At 40.4% G+C, this 21,458-nt stretch overlaps 1 protein-coding gene across 2 annotated transcripts in view; it reads right to left on the bottom strand.

Moving 5' to 3' along the window:
- Positions 1-299: 299 nt before the first annotated feature.
- The window catches only part of RERG (RAS like estrogen regulated growth inhibitor), a 101,917-nt gene continuing 80,758 nt past the window's right edge, over positions 300-21,458 (bottom strand). For both annotated transcript variants that reach the window (XM_032689275.1, XM_032689276.1), the window contains exons 3-5: positions 15,453-15,509; positions 1,630-1,703; positions 300-929 (exon numbers count right to left, since the gene is read on the bottom strand). In XM_032689275.1, the coding sequence (XP_032545166.1) occupies positions 522-929; positions 1,630-1,703; positions 15,453-15,509 (539 nt within the window). In that variant the 3' untranslated portion in view covers positions 300-521. The remainder of the gene's footprint in view (positions 930-1,629; positions 1,704-15,452; positions 15,510-21,458) is intronic.

Here is a 21,458-nt window from a genome sequence, read left to right as displayed (position 1 = left end):
AAAAGCACACAATGAGCCAACTTAAAGCTGGTTGAAGGTGTCAGATAAACTTTCCAATACAACAGAGCAGCCTCTACACATATTCAGTCCTGGACAATGTTAGTTGTGATGGTAGTTGATGGAGTGAAAGCTGAATCTTACTGAGCAGCTGGTTGGCTGGAAATGATGTTTAGGCACTACTAATTTGCAGGACGTTGGACTAGCCACGAAGAAGCAGAAGATTCTCTGTTGGTGCCAATTCCCACAATCATCTAGTCCTTTGGAGTACATTTGGTGTTTTTTTTTCCTTGGTGTTTTTGGGTTTTTTTCCACATTAGCCAGAAGCAGTGTGGCTATATACGTTTCAAAACAGGAAAATAGTATGACTCTGTGTTATTCAAAAATATGGTGATGTTCATATTTTTATTTTTTTTTGTCCATTGCAAAGCTTTGACCGTTTTTAATTAAATGTGCTCTGCCTGCCTCATCCCTGCTCCAAGCTAATATGCTCTAAAATGTTATCTGGTTTAGTACAGCTCTTTTTAGCTGCTGATTTTGGTAAGCATCTTATTAATTGCCTGCTTGACATGGGTGGTGGAGCTTCGTCTCCGAGTCTTGCCCTGGACCATCTTTCGTCGCCGAACCTCACGACAGAGCTCATAGAAGGCCTCCATAATGTTGCCCTCTCCTGTGCAGGCAGAACACTCATAAAAAGCACATGCTAGTTCCGTGGCCAGCTTTTCACCTTCCTCTGTGCTGACTTGCCTGGAGTGATCCAAGTCTGCTTTGTTCCCCACCAGGATCAGGGTGACGTTTTTGGGCTTTTTAACTTCATCCAACAAGTTCTTTAGGGGCAGCATTTCCTCAAAGCTGCCTCTGTCTGTGATGTCGTAAACCAGCACAAAGCCTTCACCCCATCGCACGTGTCCTTCTTTCTGGATAGGATCCTCCTGTTCCCAAAGACAGACACTAGTCTTAGGAATTTGATTTATGGAACAGACACCAGACCTTCAGAGAGATGTTGGTCCTCCAAAGCCTACAAAGCCATGTACAGCTGCTTTACTTTACACACATCACCTATTTTATCATATAGCATAGGAGATCTACCCAGCTGCCTATGGACAGGCTGGTAGCAGGTGTTTGGAAGGAGGTCTCTGCTGAATATCCAGCACACAAGCTGCATAGCCCAATCCAGCATGAGCCATGTGCCATGTTTTGAAAGGAAGGCAGACCTGACTATGACAAAACTGCTCTTCACTTTAGTGCAAATCATGGGTTGAGGCTGTAAAGCTTTAGCACTTGGCTGCAGAAATAGACTGTGACTTTATTTTTTACCAATGACATGTCGGGTTGGCCCTGAATTAAGACATGAGAATAATTTTAATACCACAGTAAACCTTGACTTGTTTATTCTTCTGGGATTTGAAAACTCCAAGCAGAGCCCCTTGCAGAAGGATCTGGATGCAGAATGCTGAGTCCAGCAGCAAGCTGATGGTGGTGATGGAGGGGGGAGCTCTGCCTAGAAGCAAATCTCTGTCCCCAGAAGCAGAGCACACCTGCCACCCACCACACTGCCACCACCACCACACTCCCCTTCCCTGCTGTCTATCCAAGCCAAGGTGTTGGATAATAGTACATGCACCCACGTACCTGACCAGCTGTATCTAGTATCTCCATGGAAACCACTTCATCATCAATGGTAGCTTGGTGACGATATGTAGACTCTAAAATAAGAACATATTGTGAAACGTATTAAAAGGACATTTTTTTTTTTTAAATCCTCCTTACAGCTCTCCCAGCGCAAGAGCTGAAATGTGACGCACAGTTTGACTAAATTTTATTTAGTGGAGCTCTTCCAGCCATTCTGGAACACACACAAGTCCTTTGTACAACAGCGACACTTTCACGTCTCTCTGTACGGCACAGCTTTTTCTCTCCCGTGTGTTAGACCTGCAAAGGGCTGTGCCTGTGGACACTGCACTCTGCACCCAACAAGAGGACACTTTCCTGTGGCAGAGAGCTCTGCAAGGCTGTATTCCATTTTTCGTGTTTGCTCCTAGGCAAGGCTGCTGCCTGTGAAAGACAAACACTACACCTCTCAAAGTATCCAGCTCAACAGTCTGCCACTGCACAGCTTGAAGTCTCACAAGATCAAAACCAGTGTGGTTGCAGATCAAGGAACCTAACCACTAAGCTCAGGCCTTATACTGTGAAAAAATTCCAGATCAGTTAGCTATTTTAGGAATGTCTGTTTTAAACATTCTGAAACCATCACATTCCCCTCTTCTAGCAAGACATCAAGCAGTGATTTCCCTGTGTATGATTTATAAGGATAACCAGTGGGCATTAAGCATTCACACCATGCTATAGGAAAAAAAAAAGGAACCTATTTGACTATGTCCCAGGTTCTGGAACCAGGCAACTAATCAGAAAGCTAATGACAAAAAGGCTTGTTTTATCTTAGTAAGCTGATAAGCTAAATTTGATAGCATTTGACCTAAAACTTGGAAAATTATCTGTGCTAGCATTCAGATTTATTACTGTTGCTAGCTCACAGATGTCCCATATCAAAAGGCAAATGTGTATGCTGTAAAAGTCTGGCCAGTGACTATGAATGCTTTGCACTGTCAGAGATACAATTCTTTCATTTGGTGCAAACCTCTTCAACAGGAATGAAGGATATCTTCTAGGAAACACATTTCTTTAACTTGACCTTCTGAAAGGGCTCGTCCTTTTTTCCTTACGTGCTTAAGAATGTCAGCTCTTCATAACCATGAGTGTTTCAAGCTGTCAGTGCTGCAAACACCCTCTTCCCCAAACAAAAATGTCACTCCCTCCCTGTGCCACCTTAATTGCTGTAATAGCCCAGCTGTCTCTAACAGGGACAAATGGTCAATTTACTTAGGCAGATGGTCAGCACTCTTACTGTAGGGTTTCAGACAATGTTTTTTAAAAGGCTGTAAATACCCCTTCTGTTTGGTATTTTGAGGCTGTTGAAGGAGTTAGAGTCTACCTTTATGATCCTGAGGCTATACCTACACAGTAGAGTAAGATATATCTAAGTCTCTGGGTGGTATGTCTTATCTGTCTCTTCCACACACCCTCTCAGATGCAGCAATTTCCTCAGGGAATGCAGAAAAGGCAAGAAACTCTAGTTTGGTGTGGAAGCTGCAGTGATGCACCTTCAATGAGTTATTTCAGTGGCTAGAATGTTCAGTGCTATGTTGGGATTCCCTGTGTAGTACTCCAAGTGGAAGGTTATTTAGGAACTTAACGCTTTGTTTCTTTGGGGGAGGGTGCTGTGAAGAAGAGATGGCTCTCTGAGTAAGTCATGTGGTATTAGCTCCTTACTTGTTAAGACTTTGCAGTGCTTGAATGCCTTCAACCATCTGGCCCTGCTTAACAAGTAGCTGTCGAGAATTGTTCCACACAACTTGAGAAAATGCTCACCCAGTTTTGACTGCAGCATATCTGTGAAACATCCTTCTTAGGAGGCAGAGCAGGGAATGCCATGCAGACCTTCCCTGTGAAATGGGTCAACTCAACGAGTAGACTCGTGCTAGCTGCAGAAAAGCAGCCTGATTCTGAAATGATACTTGAGTTCTCAAAATAGGCCTCTGTCAGCACTTTATGCTGCAAGTTTAACTCACTTTAGTTGCTCACGCTGGAATGGAATTTGATCTTGGATGAGTAGCATCAATTGGGGTCAGATTTGTGTAAATAAATCTTAGTAAATGTGTCTTCCTGTGCTTTGGAATGTGTGGTAGCTGGGTGAATTTTAATGAGCGTAAAACGGCTGGATGTTGAAAGCATTTTTTGGTGTAATCACGGACATGGCTGCTCCTTCAGGAGAACAGAAACATCTGAAGAATCTGGTTGTCTTGTAACTTATGAGGCCTGAAGATGTGAGCTCCAGTCTGCTCACATTGATCCTATGGTGCTTCACAAATGCATTGCCTTGCTTTGGTATTTATTAATATCGTTTTCCCTGTTGTGCTTTTTTTCTTTTTTTTTTTGAGACACGTGGCTAGAGAGAAATTACAGGACTTGAGATAACTGCTGGATTCTCAACTGAAACCACAGACAACACAGGTGTCTGCGCTCAGCTAAGCACCCTTGACTCCTATTAGAGTTGGTGAACTAAAATAGCTGCTGGATATAGCTTGTCTGAGCTCTCTCTCAGGATAAATCACACCTCAAAAGCACTTGGAAGTCTAAAATTGGTCAGATGAATCCAGGCTCTAAATGTCTCATGCTTACATCATCGTGGTTAAGTCGGAAAAGTGTAACACTGTACCAGTGGCTCCCAAAATGGCTTCAGGCAACTTCCTGAGCTTCAGATTGTCATTTGCAGCAGGTGATGCCCACATCTTCTATCTATAGCTATATGGCTAAAACCTCATAGAGGGAAACAAAACTGTGGAGCTGTGTTTTGCTTTCCACAAGCTTGGCATCAAATCTGCCAGCTTCAAAGCAGAGTTAGGGAGCTGCTGTGTTGACTGAGCTGTGGTTTGCCCGAAGATGACAGTGCTGTGGAAATAGTCAGATTTAGTGGGTTGCTCTGTTTCAGTATAAATAAGCAAATCTGACCTGTTTCTTGTCAGTCTGGGGGTGTGCTATGCTTCTGGTCATATTGGCAATAACAAGCTCAAAGGTGCTGATAAGTGTGGCTTTGAAAGATGATGCCAGATTTCAGAGTTCCTCTTGGTTATAAGGCTGCAATCCCCCCATCACTCTTGCTCTGCAAAGTACTCTTGGTTCTCATTCTTTTGTTTGAAAAATTGAAGTATATTTCAAAAATATTTAGAGCTGCCAAAAGGCCTGAGAAGCATGTTGGAAAGTGGTAGCAGTTGGCTTGGTTTTAAGCCACAATAATTTGTTAATAGGAACTGAATAAATCTTTCAAATTTCCACAGCTGCTGAATGATTATGGAAATGATGACTTCCACGAAAAAAAAAATAAAAAACTTCCCTGGGGGCTCTCAGTGTTTATAAGCATGTTACAAATCTCTCTATTCTTCTTAGAAATAGGATTTTTAAAAATACAGGGAAAAAAACTTACATAGAGTAAACTTTGAAGCTTATGACTTACAGACTGTCTATGGATGCAATATTCAGTCATAGCTTGACCACATCACAGCCTTGCACTATGTTTATTTGGACACATTTAATACAGTTTTGGCCTATAAGACTTAGCTGGTCATCTATCAAACCTGTTTGTCCAGGAGCATCCCCATTTATTAAACATATTTGTTCTAAAATATTATATTTTCAAGAGAAAAACTATTATCTGAAAAGTAATTTTGAGTTCTTGGTTTATATTTGCAGTAATGTAAAAAGTTGTTTTCAATAATTGTTTATTTTGAAATGGCAATATATATTGGGGTATGTCACAGCTCTGGAAGGAAATATTTGCATGGAAGGGCTTATTGGTTTTAGGAAAGCACTTGTAGAAGGTGTAGGTAAATCAGCTGAGAAGGAGCAATGACATGACATACACCATTTTACACTCAAACTTAAGGAGCAGCCTAGTCTCATTTGTTTACTTTTAAGTACAGAAGGACACAAACTCTGTTTCTACTTAGAATGTAGTCTATTTTTGTCAAGAAAGGTTCATAAAGCAAGGATATATAAAAAAATGCTTTAAGAAACTTTGGTCTCATGGTGGTTTTCAGCCAGTGATGATTATAGCTGAGTTTTCAGACCAAAAAGCTTCAGCTAACAGGCATGAACTTCAAAGTTATGGTTAAAGTCTTCTTGGACAGCGGAATGTTTAAAATACTACAATTCTCCATAGTTAGTTATGTTAACATAATAAAGGTTCCTGTTGCTTTGGGTTTTTTGTTGTTAACTCCCTGCTCATTTAGACTCTCTCAGTCTTTGACCTGCCTCAGGATGGCACCTGTCTATCACATTTGAGGACGATGATTTTGACAGCTGGTCTTGTTTGACATCTTCTCCAGAGCGTTCCTTGAGCCTGCCTTTCTGAAATCTGTCCTCCTCTACATTTCCTTGCTGCTTCAGGAACTTTTCACCTTTTAGAAAGCCCCTGTGAGCTGAATGTACCTTCCTGACTCAGAAAGTCTCTCCTGTCTTCTTCGTTCCTCAACCCCAGCTTTCTTCAAAACACAGCTGAACGTACTTTGTCTTGCTTACATCTGGGTGTTACATATTCCCTCTGTTATTTACCTTACAGGAGGGCTTTTAGTTTGCAACCAACCATCAGTGGTTTTACAGTAAGCACAGTACCACCCTTGTGTATTTAAAACATATTTCTAATGCTAAGGCAGTGTAACCTCACATAACTCTCTATTCATTGATACCACAGACCCCAAAATTAGCATAGTTGGGTTATTTATCAATAACCCACAAACAACATGCCATGCATGGTCACTGCCTGTTATTATCATGTGTAAAAGAAGAAAAAGTAGTCAAAGGAAAGTTACTGGAAGGAAACTTTGTGACTGACAGTCCTGATAATTGGACTTGGACTCTTCAGTGTTATCCTTCTGCATGGGTAACCTCAAGAATCAGGAAACACAGAAGGAAAAGTTCCAGGAGGTTGTGCACACATCACAGGTGTGATGTGCCCTTTATGTACAACTATATACTATACAAAAATTCATGTCAAGCTATAAATTTAAACCAAAACACGTATGAAAGAAGATTATATTAGTTTGCAGAGATTTAATCCAATTCCAGGGTCTCTAGCCTGCTTCACATGCAGCCTGCTGCTGTGAATGCTGCTTTTGGAATTGATATGGCGATGTGCAAACTAGTTTCTTCTCTAACTTCATTTTTGGCTACCCCTCTACAAGGCTACTGTAAAGAGAGTTGTGACTGCAGTATTGCAGGTGTTCCCAAACTAGGTAGATTAAACCTGAGCACAAAAAAAAGTCATGGGGGAGGCACTGCAGGCAGCAAGTGTGCCTCAGATTGCTGAGCTGCTTTTAGTTGCCATTTTCAGTGCAAGCTGACGCTCTCAAATGTTTCTGTCCTGTATAAACCCAGGCTGAGTGGGGCATAGTGACCCTCTTCATGCCCCTGAGGAGGCACAGGGCAGGAGAGCCAGTGTATGCTCTGGGCAGGCAGCAGGCACGTGCCCCTGCACAAGCCAGGATGCAGGGCTGTCCCTGGTCCATGCAGATGGGCACAGACTGTTTGTAGATGACCTTAGAAGAAGATTCAGGCGCTGTGGGGACTCGTGGGGTTCAAAGGATGCCCCACTGAACACAAGGACACCAGCAAACAGCTACTGCAATATGAAATATGGAGAAAAATTCAGAAGAAATGAGGCTTCATTAGGTCACTGCTTAGAAAGCAGTTTGGGTTTTATCATGTTTTCCTACTTTTACTACAGTGGGAAGGTAATAGATTGCTAGCACATGCATAGCCCCACTAAACTATGAAGTTCTTATCTGGATATGAAAGGATTTGTTGAATTCCTAGAATTTGCTCTTTTTCTTAAGGTAAAACAAAGAGATGGGACATTTTTTTCTTGATGTGTTGATATTTTCAATAAATAACATTTTGGCCTCCAAACAGAAACTGCAGAATGCAGTTTTCTTGGAGATACCTCTAAAAATAATGGAAAGTATGTTTATTTGTTACCTTCTGCATATGATTTTTTCTGCTGCATGCAAAGAATGAGGGGTTTTTGAGGAGAAGTAAAGTGGTGTTACATTTCTTTCCCTATAGGTTCTGTCCTCACCTAGCTTTTACTGAGATAGACAGAGAAAATGTGTACAGGTACCTGGGAACTGGATTCATTAAGGCATGCTAAAACAAAACCAACAAAGACAGAGCAGTGCTAACTAGTAGGGACCAAGCTTCAAGGTTTAAACAGTTGTTGGTTGTTTTGGTTTGGGTTTTTTTTTTTAATTTTCTGACTTAACTTTCCCAACAACACTTGACAGAGATGTTGGTCCCTGGTAGGAATTATGTCCATGATAAATTTAAGACTGAATAAATCTTATTTTGCTATGCCTTTTTGTTTTATTGTGGCAAGAAGCTTGTGTTGGTGAAGCTGTTTTGCCTTATTTTTTGCCAGCGAAAAGTAACCAGTGAGACTTTTCTCACACCTAAACCAAGCAAAACAAAAGCCTACTCTCCTGAAGGTGCAAAAGCAGCCCTGGAAAAGATTTCAGAATATGATGAGCAAGAAAAATAGAGGCAAAATATTTTGCAGCTGTAGCTACAGTGAGAAGAGCCACTGCCATTCCTGATTTTTGCTGTCTGTTGAGCTACCATAAAAAAGCAGTATTTTTATTGCTGACATCAAGAATATCTTCATCTTGAGACTCATATGAAAGAAAACAAACCACATTTTCAGATAACTGCCTCCCATGTTATTGTAAGCATCTTCCTCTGCTGCTCTCAATTACAATTTCATCATTTCAAGTCTTTGTTGAGCATTTTAGAAGCCAGTGTTGGTGTTTTAAGGTGCTCTAGGCCATATGAGTCCATTTCCTTAGAAACACCTCAGAGAAACTGGGAATACTTTCACAGCTCATTGCTATAATATACATTCAGTATAAATTCCTCCTGCTGAAGAGTACAGTAAAAATGATGCCACATATTAAATGTATATCAAGTTAAATAATGCTTCTACTTTTTTGATGAAGGAAAAATAGAAGCCTGGGGAGATGCCTAGGAAGGCACAATCTGGACTATTGAGAACTGAATCCCTTAAGCACTGTGAGGCAGAAGGAATGAGTAATTTTGTCAATAAAAATCAAGGATACTAATAGCTGGAGTCTGGCTTGAAAATAACGCTGTTGCACAGTGATTTATTAAATGTCTACACATTTGTCATGGTACTCCCTGAAACACAGGCTGGCAGCCATTCATTCCTCCTAGGCCCAAATGGTTGGTTACCATTACATCTCACTTTGGCTGAAAGCCTGTACCAGAGCACATGTGTTATTCCTTTATTGTGCTTGGACAGGCTGTAGTTGTCAACACGGGTGTTCAGAAGAAATATGCAGAGGGTAAAGTTCTGCAAGATGATGGCAGAACTCTCTCCTCTTTTGCTAACTACGGAAAATGGTTATTTTTAATTTTGAGCACGTTATAGCACTGTGTAGACTGCAGTATCCTGTGGTGAAACAGGAAGAAGAGGGGGCTGGAAGAGGATCCTTCCCCAGGCTGCCTTCCTCTTATGGCTGCTGGTCTGTCTACCTTTACACCCTAGGGCTGAAGGGACCATCAGTTATTAGCACCTATTTTAGTATTTTAGTATTTTAGTATGGGCTGCTCTGCTAAAAGTTCTGTCTGCTCTTCTGTGCATTTTCTCAGTTGTGCTGCTGTGGTATTTCTGTGGTGAAGGCAGGCAGTTAAACTTTCAGGAGTGTTAAAAACTCGCTGAGTAAGCCACAAGTCAAGAAAACTAGAGATCTACAATATACAAAGCCGTGTTTCCTCAACTTGTGATCAGCAGGGAAAGCAATTCTGGGGATCAAGAGTTTGTTACTCAGACATTATTCCAGCTGTCCAACCATTAATCCAATTGTGTTAGCTCAATAAAGCAGAGAGCAGACAGTCCTTGAAAACTATATTAGTACTCGAGCTCTTTACTGTGGCTTCACTGGCACAAAATTATCCCAACAAGATAGTTCTCACATCTTCTCTTGTCAGGGTAAATTAGAATATACAACAAATAATATTAAATCCTTATACTTCTTAGTGAGGTCTTGGTTCCCACTGCTAAGCTGTTTCTGATTATCAACCATTTTCATGCAAGCTAGTCTGGATATATTCCTACTTTGCTCTGTTGTTTATGATGTTCATACAGACCTGTATTTATCAAGGGTAGAAAAGAAACTCAGGCCAGCATTATTTGCTACTGTTGTCATGCATGGCATCTGTAAACTTCTCTTGTGATCCCTGAATGATACTATTTTGCTAACAGAACCCCCAGCTACAGATGTAGGCAAAACTACTCTTCTAATGTAAAAATAATCATCCTTGCAATAAGTTTTCCAATGGGAAAAGCCTTGTTGCTAGTGTAAACAATATCTTCATGAAGTGATTTCTGCTATTCTTGCCACAGTGGTGAAATTTGGAAGTCTTGAGCTGGTCTGCAAGAGATTAAGTTCTGTGCTGTGAGGGAACTAACTAGAGGTGTCTGTCTAACAAGACTAACAGAGATGTCTTTCTCCTTCCCTCAAGCACTTGTTTACTTGGTGTGTACCCTTCTGCAGTCCCATGTTCTGCTGCAGAGGAATGGTGCTATCATGGGCCTTTCATAATCAAGCTAGTGGGACAGCAATTTGTAATACTTTATACTCCTAGATAGGAGATTTACTGACACCTATACATTTTATCCATTTTACACGTTTGGTGTCTCATAGGCTGTCTCTGTGTTGCATTAGATAGGACTACATAGAAACACCAGCTCAGGTTTTTCATTTGCCCAGTAGAAGAATGGTGAATCAAAACCTGCAAAGAAATTGTGACCCAGTTGGAAGAAATAGTCTTTAAAAAACATCACTACTAATCTAGCAAAGTTATAATTTTTCCTAAGACCCATATTTCTTTATGGTTACCTCTGCTCCTTTGAAGTCCTTCAAAGAGCAGTCTTTTCTCTATCCCATTCAAATTAAATAAACTCCTTTGCTTTGTCTCTCTTTGCCTTCATAGACAGGTCAGTCTGTCATGCCCTGTTCTATTGATTATCTGTTCAGAGACAGTCTTCCTTTCAGAGAGTTGGCAAAGTTGTATGAAATGTGGGAACAGATAGAGAAAGACATCTAGGGATAGTGTGAGAAAGCCAAGATACTTTTAGAAAGGTCAGTAAACATACTGTCTCCCTGTCTGCTGGTATAAGTAGACTTTTGTTTAAAATCCAGTCTTTTGAGAAATGCTTGCTGTTTCTGTGCACCTTTGCTACATGAGCCTTAACTCTGAGTAATAGTTATTTAAAGGCTTTACAAACCTTCTATAAGATGAAGGATTTTATAGGTGAGAAGCAGAGGCAGAGACTGCAGGCAATGGATCGTGATGGAAATAGAAAAGAACTGAGGAGCCTGTCTCCTGCACTTACCTGGGGTTTTATTTCTTTGGTTTTGTCCCTCTATGGCAAAAAAATGACATTTAAGTCCCCCAACCTCAGAAACCACCTGACTCTCCCAACTGTATGTAAAAATGCTGATTCTGAAAAATGAAAAAACCTATTTCATAATCCCCCATCCTTATTATTTTTTTTTTTAATTCTTGGATATCCCAATTCTCTTCCTAGTAAAGCAAATTGTTCCAGTTATGGTGGAACAACACAAGTGTTCTCAGAGAAATATTGCAAAACTTATTTTTAAAAGCACTCAGCCACAGCAATGATGAATTTTCTTCTCTCATCATTTGATCCAGGAGATTCCCCCCTGCATGTCATGGCTTATGGAGGCAGGAAATTTGCTGCTACCCATGAAGTGCTCTGCAGGCCATCTGTTTGTCTACTGCTGCGATGGCTCTTTGGGCTTCCTCCTCCTTTTTTGCCTTCCAGGAAAAAAAAAAACAGATTTAGCAGTTCACTTGATGGTTGACTCCAATTTTAAAATCAATTAAACAGCAAACCACAATATCTCTCCATCTCTGAGCTCAGGTGAAGGCACCCAAATTTCTGGGCACTGCCCCCACTAGCTCATGGGGGACATTGCCGAGATGCAGACTTATGGCAATGAGCTTTACTGGTAATGAGGAGAGCAGCTATTTACAGCACCCTTGAGAGCCATGGTGAGAAACTCTGTGTCACTGAGGTCCATGGGAGTCCTGCATTCATGACAGAAGTTTACCCACAGAGGGCAGGTGGCCAAATAAAGGTCCTTCCACCTTGACACTCATCCCACGGAGTGTGTCCATTCCTGAGATGATGCCGGCTGCCAAGTGTTAGGCATTTACACACTTCTGATTTTGGGGCAGCAGTGGGATGGTAGAGACTTGAGAGGACCCCCTGCAGCAGTGCTGCTGCCAGGGTGGCTGCTTGCAGGCTGCAAACTCTGCCTCGGTGCCAGCCAATTGTCAGCCTGCTGCACCCCATTGCTGCCAAAATGGTACACAGGAACGCTTGTTTTCACGCTGCTTCTATGAATCTCTCAATAGACCCCAACTGAAATAGAGCACAAATTTCCAGTTCTGTATTAAATCCAGTGCAGGTAAGCTGCTAATGTTTGTGAAGTGCTTTTAGGCTGTGGCTTAAGTGGTGCCCCAAACAGGCCAAGTGCTTTGAAGCCTTCTACCATCACACTGAATTTGCTTATTCATTTTCAAGTTGTGTTCCATTTTAAAACACATTAGTGAGTTTTGGTGAAATCCATGTGGTAACCCAACACCCTTTCTCAGTACATATTTAACAAGCTAAAGAAAGCTAGTTTAATGCTGAATTCATATATTTAATGTTCTACAAAACAACTGCATGTATTTTTTAAAATGTGCAGTTCCAGCCCCTTTCTACATAGACCTCTTTCATTGAGCCATCTAATTCTGTTGCAAACATGAGACAGCTGTGTAATTTACTAAATAAAGGCTGCTGTGGAAACTTATTCACCTTGATAATGCCAGGTAATCACTCAGCCTGAGGAATTCAGCACCTTTTTAAAAACAAACAAAAAACCCATGCCAAGATGGTGACAGTGACTTGCCACTTAAACAGAAATGATGGAGAAGTCAAAGCTGATGGTTAACACTCCCCAGAAAATGAACTCTGCTGCAGTTGTTACCCCTGGGCTGGGAACAGTAAAATAAAAAGCTCTTTTGCAGAGATGCAGCTGTCCTGCTGATGCTTCCACAGATCCAGCATTATGCACAAAAGCAGCAGAGCTGCAAAGCCCTGAATTCAGCAGCAGCTCCATGTGCCAAAGCTTGCAAGATTCAGTGATGTTCCTCCCATCAGAAACTGTTATTTTGTGGTCTGTAATTCGGCTCCTGGAGACACAGCAGTATATCCAGGTGTTGCTAAAAATATGGTCCTTCATTTCCTTCTGGCAGGTTAGAATAGTAAAGAATATTAATAAGGTGTGGGGGGTTTTTTTCCCTTCCAGATATAATGTGCCACCCACGAATTAAAAGAGGAATAGGGTTTTTTTAACCTGATGTTTAGTTTAAGATAATGTTGAATTTCCATCAGGCCTTGGGCAGCTTGGTGAAAGCTTTCCTAAAAATAGGAATTATCTGGGGATTCCTTGCATCAGAGGGCTAATGGGTGGTTGAAAACTTGACATAAGAAGAAACTATAAACATGAAATTTTTGTCACAGTCCCAGTGATTTTTGGCAAAACTTCCTCTTGCTTAGGAGCTGGATACTTTGCATCTATTTTACTCATGTCCTTTCAGAATTACTTGACAAAGCTGCTTATTTCTCCTTGTAGAGCAAAGGAGTCTCACTGACACAACTTCAGTTTTTTATATCGGCTGAACACGTAGAGATCCCTCTTTCCACCCAACTGCCAGTCCATGACTGCTAAGAAGAAACAAATGTATTCTGCCACAACTTTTCAGTGGACTCAGCTTGGTGATGTTTGCAGGTAACTAGACACCAAATCACCTCAGGATGACCATGCTAAAGACAGAAATGCATTCCTTCAAGCAGTTTCTCAAAGCTTTTGAAGGTACAGTTATCTGATTGACCTCTGAAGACCTGGATAGTGGTTACAATTTCAGGATTTTTTTTTATATCTAACACTTCAGAACCTTCTTTGAATCCCATTCTGATCCATAGTTTGAAAAAATAGCACTTTAAAAAACAATCTCTGGTGGGCAGCTTTCACCAGAGATCATTGTGATCAAGAAATAACTTACTGACAATAATTTATTAGTTTTTGAATTTCTCAAACCTTTTCCTCCGAGCAATTTAAAGCACTTAGCATCACAATGACTGTAATATACAATTTTTAAGCTGTTGTTCTTTAAACTGAATGAGAATGTAGAATTCAGTAGGTTGTGAGAGATTTAATTTTTGGTTTATTCAGATAGGACTGTTGTCTGCACGAAAGCTTTGTGTTGCAACCATTGAATTCCTGAGGGGCACAGTAATTTGCAACTGTATTCATTTGTAAAACAAAAACAAATGTCAAGTCTAGTACAGCAAAAAGGGCATGGGGCCTTCATAATGGGGAAAAAATAATAAAGCTTGCAGCTTGCTAATAACTTTGTTTGTGTGCTTAAACAAGGCAAAAGGGATGCTTTTGCATGCAGTGTCCCTGTAAGAAGTTAATGAACTTGGACTACGCTGAGAGAGAACACTTTATACACTTCTTGTCAAGTTCTTAAAATGATGTAATAGTGACAGGGATTTGAAGTACTAAAACTAATAATATTAACAGAATGTTATACTGAACAGCCTCCTGTGCAGCACAAGGCAGGTGACACATAATTCACTGATGAATATATATTGATAGTAGCAGATAAAAGAATGTATTTGAGTTCAGGTTGTTCTGAGATTTATTTTCCCAAGATGAGGTTTCTGATGTCTGTCATTTGTTCATCTTGTCAGATAAAAATACTAGTATGATCCTAGATACTTTGCTTTTTTTAAAGGGCTACCTGGGTTCTGTAATAGGAGATATTAAACTTTGTTTTTGCTGTGCAAGTTTATGGCATTCTTTATTTCCTTAGTGAGATCTCTTAGAGAAAGAACATTAATAAAGAAATGATATTTAACTGTATAATCTGCATTGGAGCCTGCAAAGAAAGGTTAGGAAGGAGACAGAAACACATTGTTGAAGAAAAAGGAACTTCCCAGCCCTTTACTTCGTGAAGGCCTCAACTTGCACTTCTTGGCCCAGATCTGTTCTGGTACAGAGCATTTAAATATACACTGACTTAAGAAATACTAAGAAATTTGACCTTGGGAAAAATTTTAAGTCAGGCCTCTGTTGGACATGTTTTTTGAGATATCTGAGCCAGCTTCTTGAAAGTGCCAGACCCAACAGAGCTAAGTGGGAGCAGTGTAAGAGACATGTGGATGCTCTTTTGATGGTTGGTGCCCCTATCTGGTCACCCAAAAAGTGAGACACAATATATGTCCAAAAGTGAGGACAAAAAACTTGCCTAAGTCTACGCCTAGCGACAGTAATAACCTACAATTTTTTTCCCCTGAATTTTTAAGGTCTGTATTCCAGTCATCTTATTCTCTAGCAGATGATTGTTTGGGCTATTCAAAAGCAGAAAACTGATTGCACACTAAATAATCTGCAGAGCGAAAAAGCGAATTAAAAAAGCGAATTGATTTCAATGGCAAAATTCCCACGGACTTGTGTGGGCAGAAACGTGCCCCATGCAGTAATTCAGCTTTCGACTGAGTGTGTTACTGCCTCTCTATTCTGCTACCTTAGGTAACAATTTGTTCCAGCTTTAAATGACCACAGAGAAGCTTTGCACAGCAAATTTAAAGGTTGACTACGGCTTGCAACTTTACAAATGTCCATTATTTCAGCCCTGCTATTACATACAGCACACAATGCTTACAGAATCAAATAACCTACCTAGCGTTGGGTCGTACTCCCAGATGAACCGTTTGGTCAGGAAGCGCACGACAAGAGCTGGAGAGACAAAGATTTCAGGTGAGAAACACAAGACAACAACCTGACAGATTTTGTTTTTTTTTTTTTTAAGCTTTCCCAGCAAAGTTTTCCATGTAAAGGGACATGGAGCAGCTTCCTCGAACTGTCAGCAGAATTCAGTGTCGCTTATTGTCGCAGCTGAGAGCTTTTCACTGTTTGTGGCCCACTCTACACTTTAGGAGGGGGGAAACAAAATGAAAATAAAACCAAAACTCTTTACAGCATTCATCATTTACCCACCTAACAATGCAAGGCAAAGAATACCAGAAGGTTTTGATGGTACTCTCTAATTTTTTCCACCCTTTTTTTCATTTTTTGGTCACAGTAGCTTCTACCGTTAAAGAATCAAAACAACCCCATTTACAATGCTATGAGCAGATGACCTTTGGAAAAAAACATTACTTTGGATGCTTTAGGTTTTCTATAAGCAGTAGAAAAGGAGCTGGCAGTTTTTGAACCAGGATGCTTCGATGCTTCAAAATGAGGGTTGTTCAAAATCTCGTTCTTGAAAACTTCCTCTTCAGATTGTAAATCTTCTAAGGCAGAAATAATTGGTTAAATAGCTTCCTTCTCTATTTTGGCATGCCTTCCTTGTAACAATTTAACTTCTATGTTTTGCCTACTTGTCACTTGAAGCAAACAGCTATAATATTTTAAACCAATGGTCAACAAATGCTATTAATCAATTCGCAGAAATAGAGAAAAAAGTTTAGATTTTGGAGCACTGTACAGCTAGTTCCTAGTTTCAGTTTATAGGCTAAGATTTTGCTACTTATGTTCTTATATTTAATTTTTTTTCTATCCCTCCACCCCTTTTAAAAGCAGCTTATATGGACTTTGATTATGTTCAAATTTAAAACTAAGCAGTGCTTTGAATTTCTAGTGGAATTCCAGTTAATTTCGTTTCTAATAAATGAATAATTTACTACAGCCAACTATTCAAAATCCTTTCTGCATTTCCAAGATGAAGCCAGGGATATCACTGCACTAGCTATGATTGCAGCCATTACAGCTGTAGAAAAAGCTTTCCCTGTCATCAGCCCTGTAGGATTGGTCATTCTTTTGGTTGCAGATGGACAGTAAAAGGTGACAGCTAAACTTGGTTCTAATCCACTTCAAAATGAAAGTCGTGAGAATGCCCTGTATCCCAGATTTCTGTGCCCAAGAGCAGGAGAAGGCAACAGTCTGAAGAATAAATCTAATGAATTAAGATTTGCTTAATCAGACAAACAGAACATTAGTCTTCAGAAGATTAACTATGCCTCATACTTGGAGGGGTAATAAGAAGCTGGTCCTAAGGAAATGAGATCACCACACAAGAGGCAATTTTAAATTGGTGTTATTTTAAGTTTCTATTTTCCTTAGGAAATACTACTTTTTCTTTTTTTTTTTTTTTTTTTTTTTTAGCCTTGCCAGAAACACTCTCCTTGTCCCTCAGAGTAGATGTGGCAATTCTTAGTTGAAAGGCAGAAGAGAGTGGGGGAATCTGTCCAACTATTTTTATATTTAAACATGGCCCACTTAGTTGTGATAACCTTATACTTATAGTGGAAATTGTTGGAGAGGAGGGTCAAAATGCTGAATAGGACTGGAAGAAAGTCTCTCATACACTAATGTCTAGGGCAAATGATAAGAGAGCAGCAGCTCTGAAGGAGAAGAGGGAGAAGAGCTGATTTTGGAGGTAGCCCAAAAGAAGGAAGTGAGAAGGTGACAAGCAATGAGAAGGAAAAGTAGAACTGGACTGCAGCTCCTGAGATGAGCCTGGGAGGAGAGAGGTACAGCTTTGTAGAGAGGATGAACTGGTACAGGTGTGGAGTGCTGCAAAGGTGAAGAATTAAAGATCACAGATGTAAGCTCTGGTGAGAAGGGAAAAAACAGGTTGTATTTGTCTCCAGCACATACAGATACATAAACAATCACATATGCAGGAGATAGCTGAAGAAAAGAAATGAAGGTGGCTGCCACACACAGGGCCAGATGGCAATTAAGTCTCCCCGCTGGCAGGTCTTAGCAGGGAGCACAAAAAGCTCAGTGAGCTTGCTGGGCACTGCCAGTAATAAAGTACTTGCTTGGGCCTGGTGAAGGGAAGAAAAAACCACCTCAGTACAACCCCAGGTGAGTGGGGAAGTGTCAGCCTCAGTCATGTACTCTGTTCCAGTTCTGGGGGCGTGCACCTCGGGGCTGTGCAGAGCTGCTGCTCCTGCAGGGCTGGCTCTGCTCAGCCTCCCCTCTTCTGACCCAGCCAATTACTTCAAAATACTCCTGCTCTCTTTCATGGCAATGATCACAGCCCATCCTATAAAGCTTTTCACTTCCACACATTTTCACGAGGCTGGAGATCAGCAGCTAGCTGCATTTCACAGGTGGGGAACGTGTTGGGTGAGAAATCACTTTTGCCTTGTTTGGGGTGCTTAGCAGATGGGCCTGTGACCTCCAGTTGAGTATTAAAATGATGTATTTGACTGCTGCCTGATTTGACTGAAAATAGTCAATGATAGGAGAGCTGGAAAGGGCATCCAAGTGCTTGGGATGTCACTCTGGAGATCAGCTTGTTGGCTCACGTTGCCCTAGCAGGGGTATTACTGTGGAGCCATGTTGTTTATGCTGAGCTCACTTACTGCCAGATTACATCACTTTTCAGTAAAATAACTCTGCCAGCAGAAGAATCAGAAGTGAGGACATTAGCAATTCACTACACTTAGAGCTGTAGCGCTCAGATTTCTGCTGCTGGCAAAAATGATGCTTCAGGCAAAGCCATAAAACTTCCCCCTGCCCTTAGTAACACTGAATAGAAGGAGTTGAGATGGGCATTACTTCCTCCTTACCTTAGAAAAGTTGGGTGTACCCTGTGACCTGTTAGCCTTATTTAGACATGCTTAACTCCAATACTAATACTGAGCCAAAAATAGCCCAACAGACTGAAAAAAAATAATCCAAATGCTAGGTTTTGATTCAAAATAACATTGAGGTTGACACTGTCTGAAACGCATTACTTTCTGACTAAATTAACTAGCTAATTCCAATATTCATATTAAAATGGCCATTTCCAGTGCTTATCCTCAAATGCATTTTGAAGCAGCCAAGACTAGGATTGATGCAGTAGTTAATAGGAGTGATTTTCACAGCCCTCCACTGAGACTAGTCCAGGCTCTTCCCCGAACACTTACTGCTTGTGAAATACAAGAACTTGCAGGCTTAGAAGGAAAGAATCTCCAACAAACTGCTTTTTGGATTCCCACTGTGTTTTTCAGAGACATGACCATTACCTAAGGGAATTGATGTAATGTCCCAGCAAAGGAAGAACAGACTCATGTCTCTTTTTGCCTTTCCTTACACCCTCAGTTCCAAGTCAGCTGTTTTGTACATGGTATAAATTAGGGTAGAACTTGGCATAGGGCTTTCATTCACTCACGTTTAAACCTTCTGCCTTAGAAGTTATTCTTGGAGAAGAAACATGACTATCTGTCAAACACATTTGCACTGCAACTCCACTGAAGACAATGAACTTAGATCAGAAATTAACTTGGCATATAAACTGAGATTATCAACCACACAATTAATCAAATTCTTTCGAACTTGTGTGGCTGAAGCCCTTATTCAGCTTTAAAATTCTCAGTCCATATCTTTTGGAACTTTTTTGTACGTGTGTGATATTTTGCGTCTTGCTTTAGTTCTTTGTTTGGATTTAGTAACGTAAATGCTCTGGCTAAATTTACAATCTGTCTGAATACATGTCTTCACGAATTTGGTGTTGTTCCAGCTAATGCAAGCTGAGTTTTTTGGGGAAGAAGGGAAGCAGGGTTTTATTTGAAAAACATCCCCCTTCCCAAAAAGCTACGAAGTTATTCTAAGAAAAATAACAGTTCAGCAGTGAAATAACTGTATGACGACTCTTATGCCATGAGAATTTTCAGCTGTAAAAAAGTCTAAAGGTGGTCTCATTATTTAACTTACGAACAAATCCATTCCTGGTGCCCTGATGATATGTCATCAGTAAACCATACTTGGCAGGAGACACCGGAGTGGTTAAAACCAAAGGCTATAACGATCAAAAGGCACTTTCACAAATGAAGCATTTAGTTTTTTTAATGTGTGTATTTTTGTTAGAGTTCATCCCCCATTACCCTTCTCAGAGGCCTTTCACATATTGGAATTTTAGTCCCCTTGGAGCATCATGTGGTAAGTTCCAGTCTGCAGGATGGCAGTGCCACGGGATTCTGGCATGCAATGCACTGCCTCCTTATGCAGCTCTGTGTCCAGTTTTGGGAAGTAATGGTTCATTTTAAAAATAAAACCCTGAGAATTTAATTTGCTCCTGAAAGTGCAGGTCATTTGGGGGTGTCTCTGTGTGTGTATCTGCGTGTGTGTAAAACATGAACTTATAATACAGACTCCTCTTCTGATCCTGATAAGTGATGGATATAAACATGCAGTTGTTACTTCTGGCTCTGCATCTGTGGGCCTGGGTTTGCCTCAGCTTTGACAGTATCTGTGGGAATTCAGTGATGTGGGTGTATGAGAGGTGAGCGAGACATCAACGGGAGGATTTCTCTGCGTTCGCTTCCTCTCTCGGACCTCGCTGTGGTCACTTCTGACGTTCAGATCTAATGCAGTAAAGTAGAAGTTTACTGCAGTAAATTTAATGGAGCAAAATGAGATCAGCGAGGAAAAAGGAAAGGAAGAACTGTGCCAAGTATAAAATGTTCTGGTCGATACTGTCTTGCTGTCTCAAACTCTTCATATTTTACTCAGTTTGTAGTCACTGTCTTAAGCAGTGAACTGTTCAGAAAAATTACCACTTATGGTTTTGTTTTTCTCTATAAGGGTACAGGGAGGTCCTCCACTAACTGACAATATAAATACAAAGACTATATATACTTTTATATATAAAGATCAATTAAATATAAATAAAAAAGTATATATTATTTTAAATATATATATACTGTATAGCAATTTATATATAACAGTATGTGTATATATTCATGTATACATATATATATATACTGTGCTATAGTAAGTACAGACTAGGATTAAACAGCTGTGTGATGAAATGTGTTGCTCTTGCCCTTCAGGAGGTTAAACTGCTTATTGTAATGTAAGCCTTTTTTCTTCAGTGGTAATGGTGTGGGCTTCAGTCCTGTGGACTCAAATCCGAACACCAAAAACGGTTCAAATGTCCTTTTGTTCTGGTGGGGCACAAAGGGACGGGAATACCTGTCTCAAATATCTACCTTAGTCCCCACAGCAGGATCATGGACTAAACCAACATTCCATGTCCAAGTATACTTCAAAACCACTAATATATTATCAAATGTAAAAACTTATGCACTACGTATTGGATTTATATTTACAGGAAATAACATTTTACATGCTGAATTTGCACGTAGCAGGACTCCAAAGACTGCTCCAAATACTAATTCACTACATTGTTCAATTAGATGTCAATAACTGACCTTCTTTTGACAAGCTGTTTGGAAAGATTGTCCTATTGTGGAAGACACAGAGGCCACAGTCCTACTCATCTGTGATTTTTAGCAGTCTCTTCATCCTTTGGCCTGACCAAATGTCAGTGTATTTAGCGTCTCTGTCATTTTTTCAATTTCTAAAAGGTTTTGCAGAGTATTTCTTTTGTTAGCAGCAATTTCAGTTTCTCTCAGATTTAACTGCACTTTACTGATGTGGGAAATGCGTGATTTTAGGAACTTTTACTGGAAAGGGCCTGGGAATTGCCAGTATCTCCCTTCATTGGTAGAGATATCTGGATCCCAGGTTAGAATCAAAATTTGTCACTACTCAGAGGCTGGGGAGAAACCAACCTTGGCACGAGCCTGTTAGTGAAATGAGGGGCACTTTCTTTATTCATAGGGAAAACACAGGAGTCGTTTGTCAAAATCTTTGATTATAACCACATGCTAATGTTAATAGCAG

Source organism: Chiroxiphia lanceolata, chromosome 5 (genome assembly GCF_009829145.1).
Source record: "Chiroxiphia lanceolata isolate bChiLan1 chromosome 5, bChiLan1.pri, whole genome shotgun sequence".
In the NCBI taxonomy this organism is placed as follows: domain Eukaryota; kingdom Metazoa; phylum Chordata; class Aves; order Passeriformes; family Pipridae; genus Chiroxiphia; species Chiroxiphia lanceolata.
The sequence above is the reverse complement of the archived record's forward strand: the minus strand, read 5'-3'. Positions and strand labels throughout refer to the sequence as shown.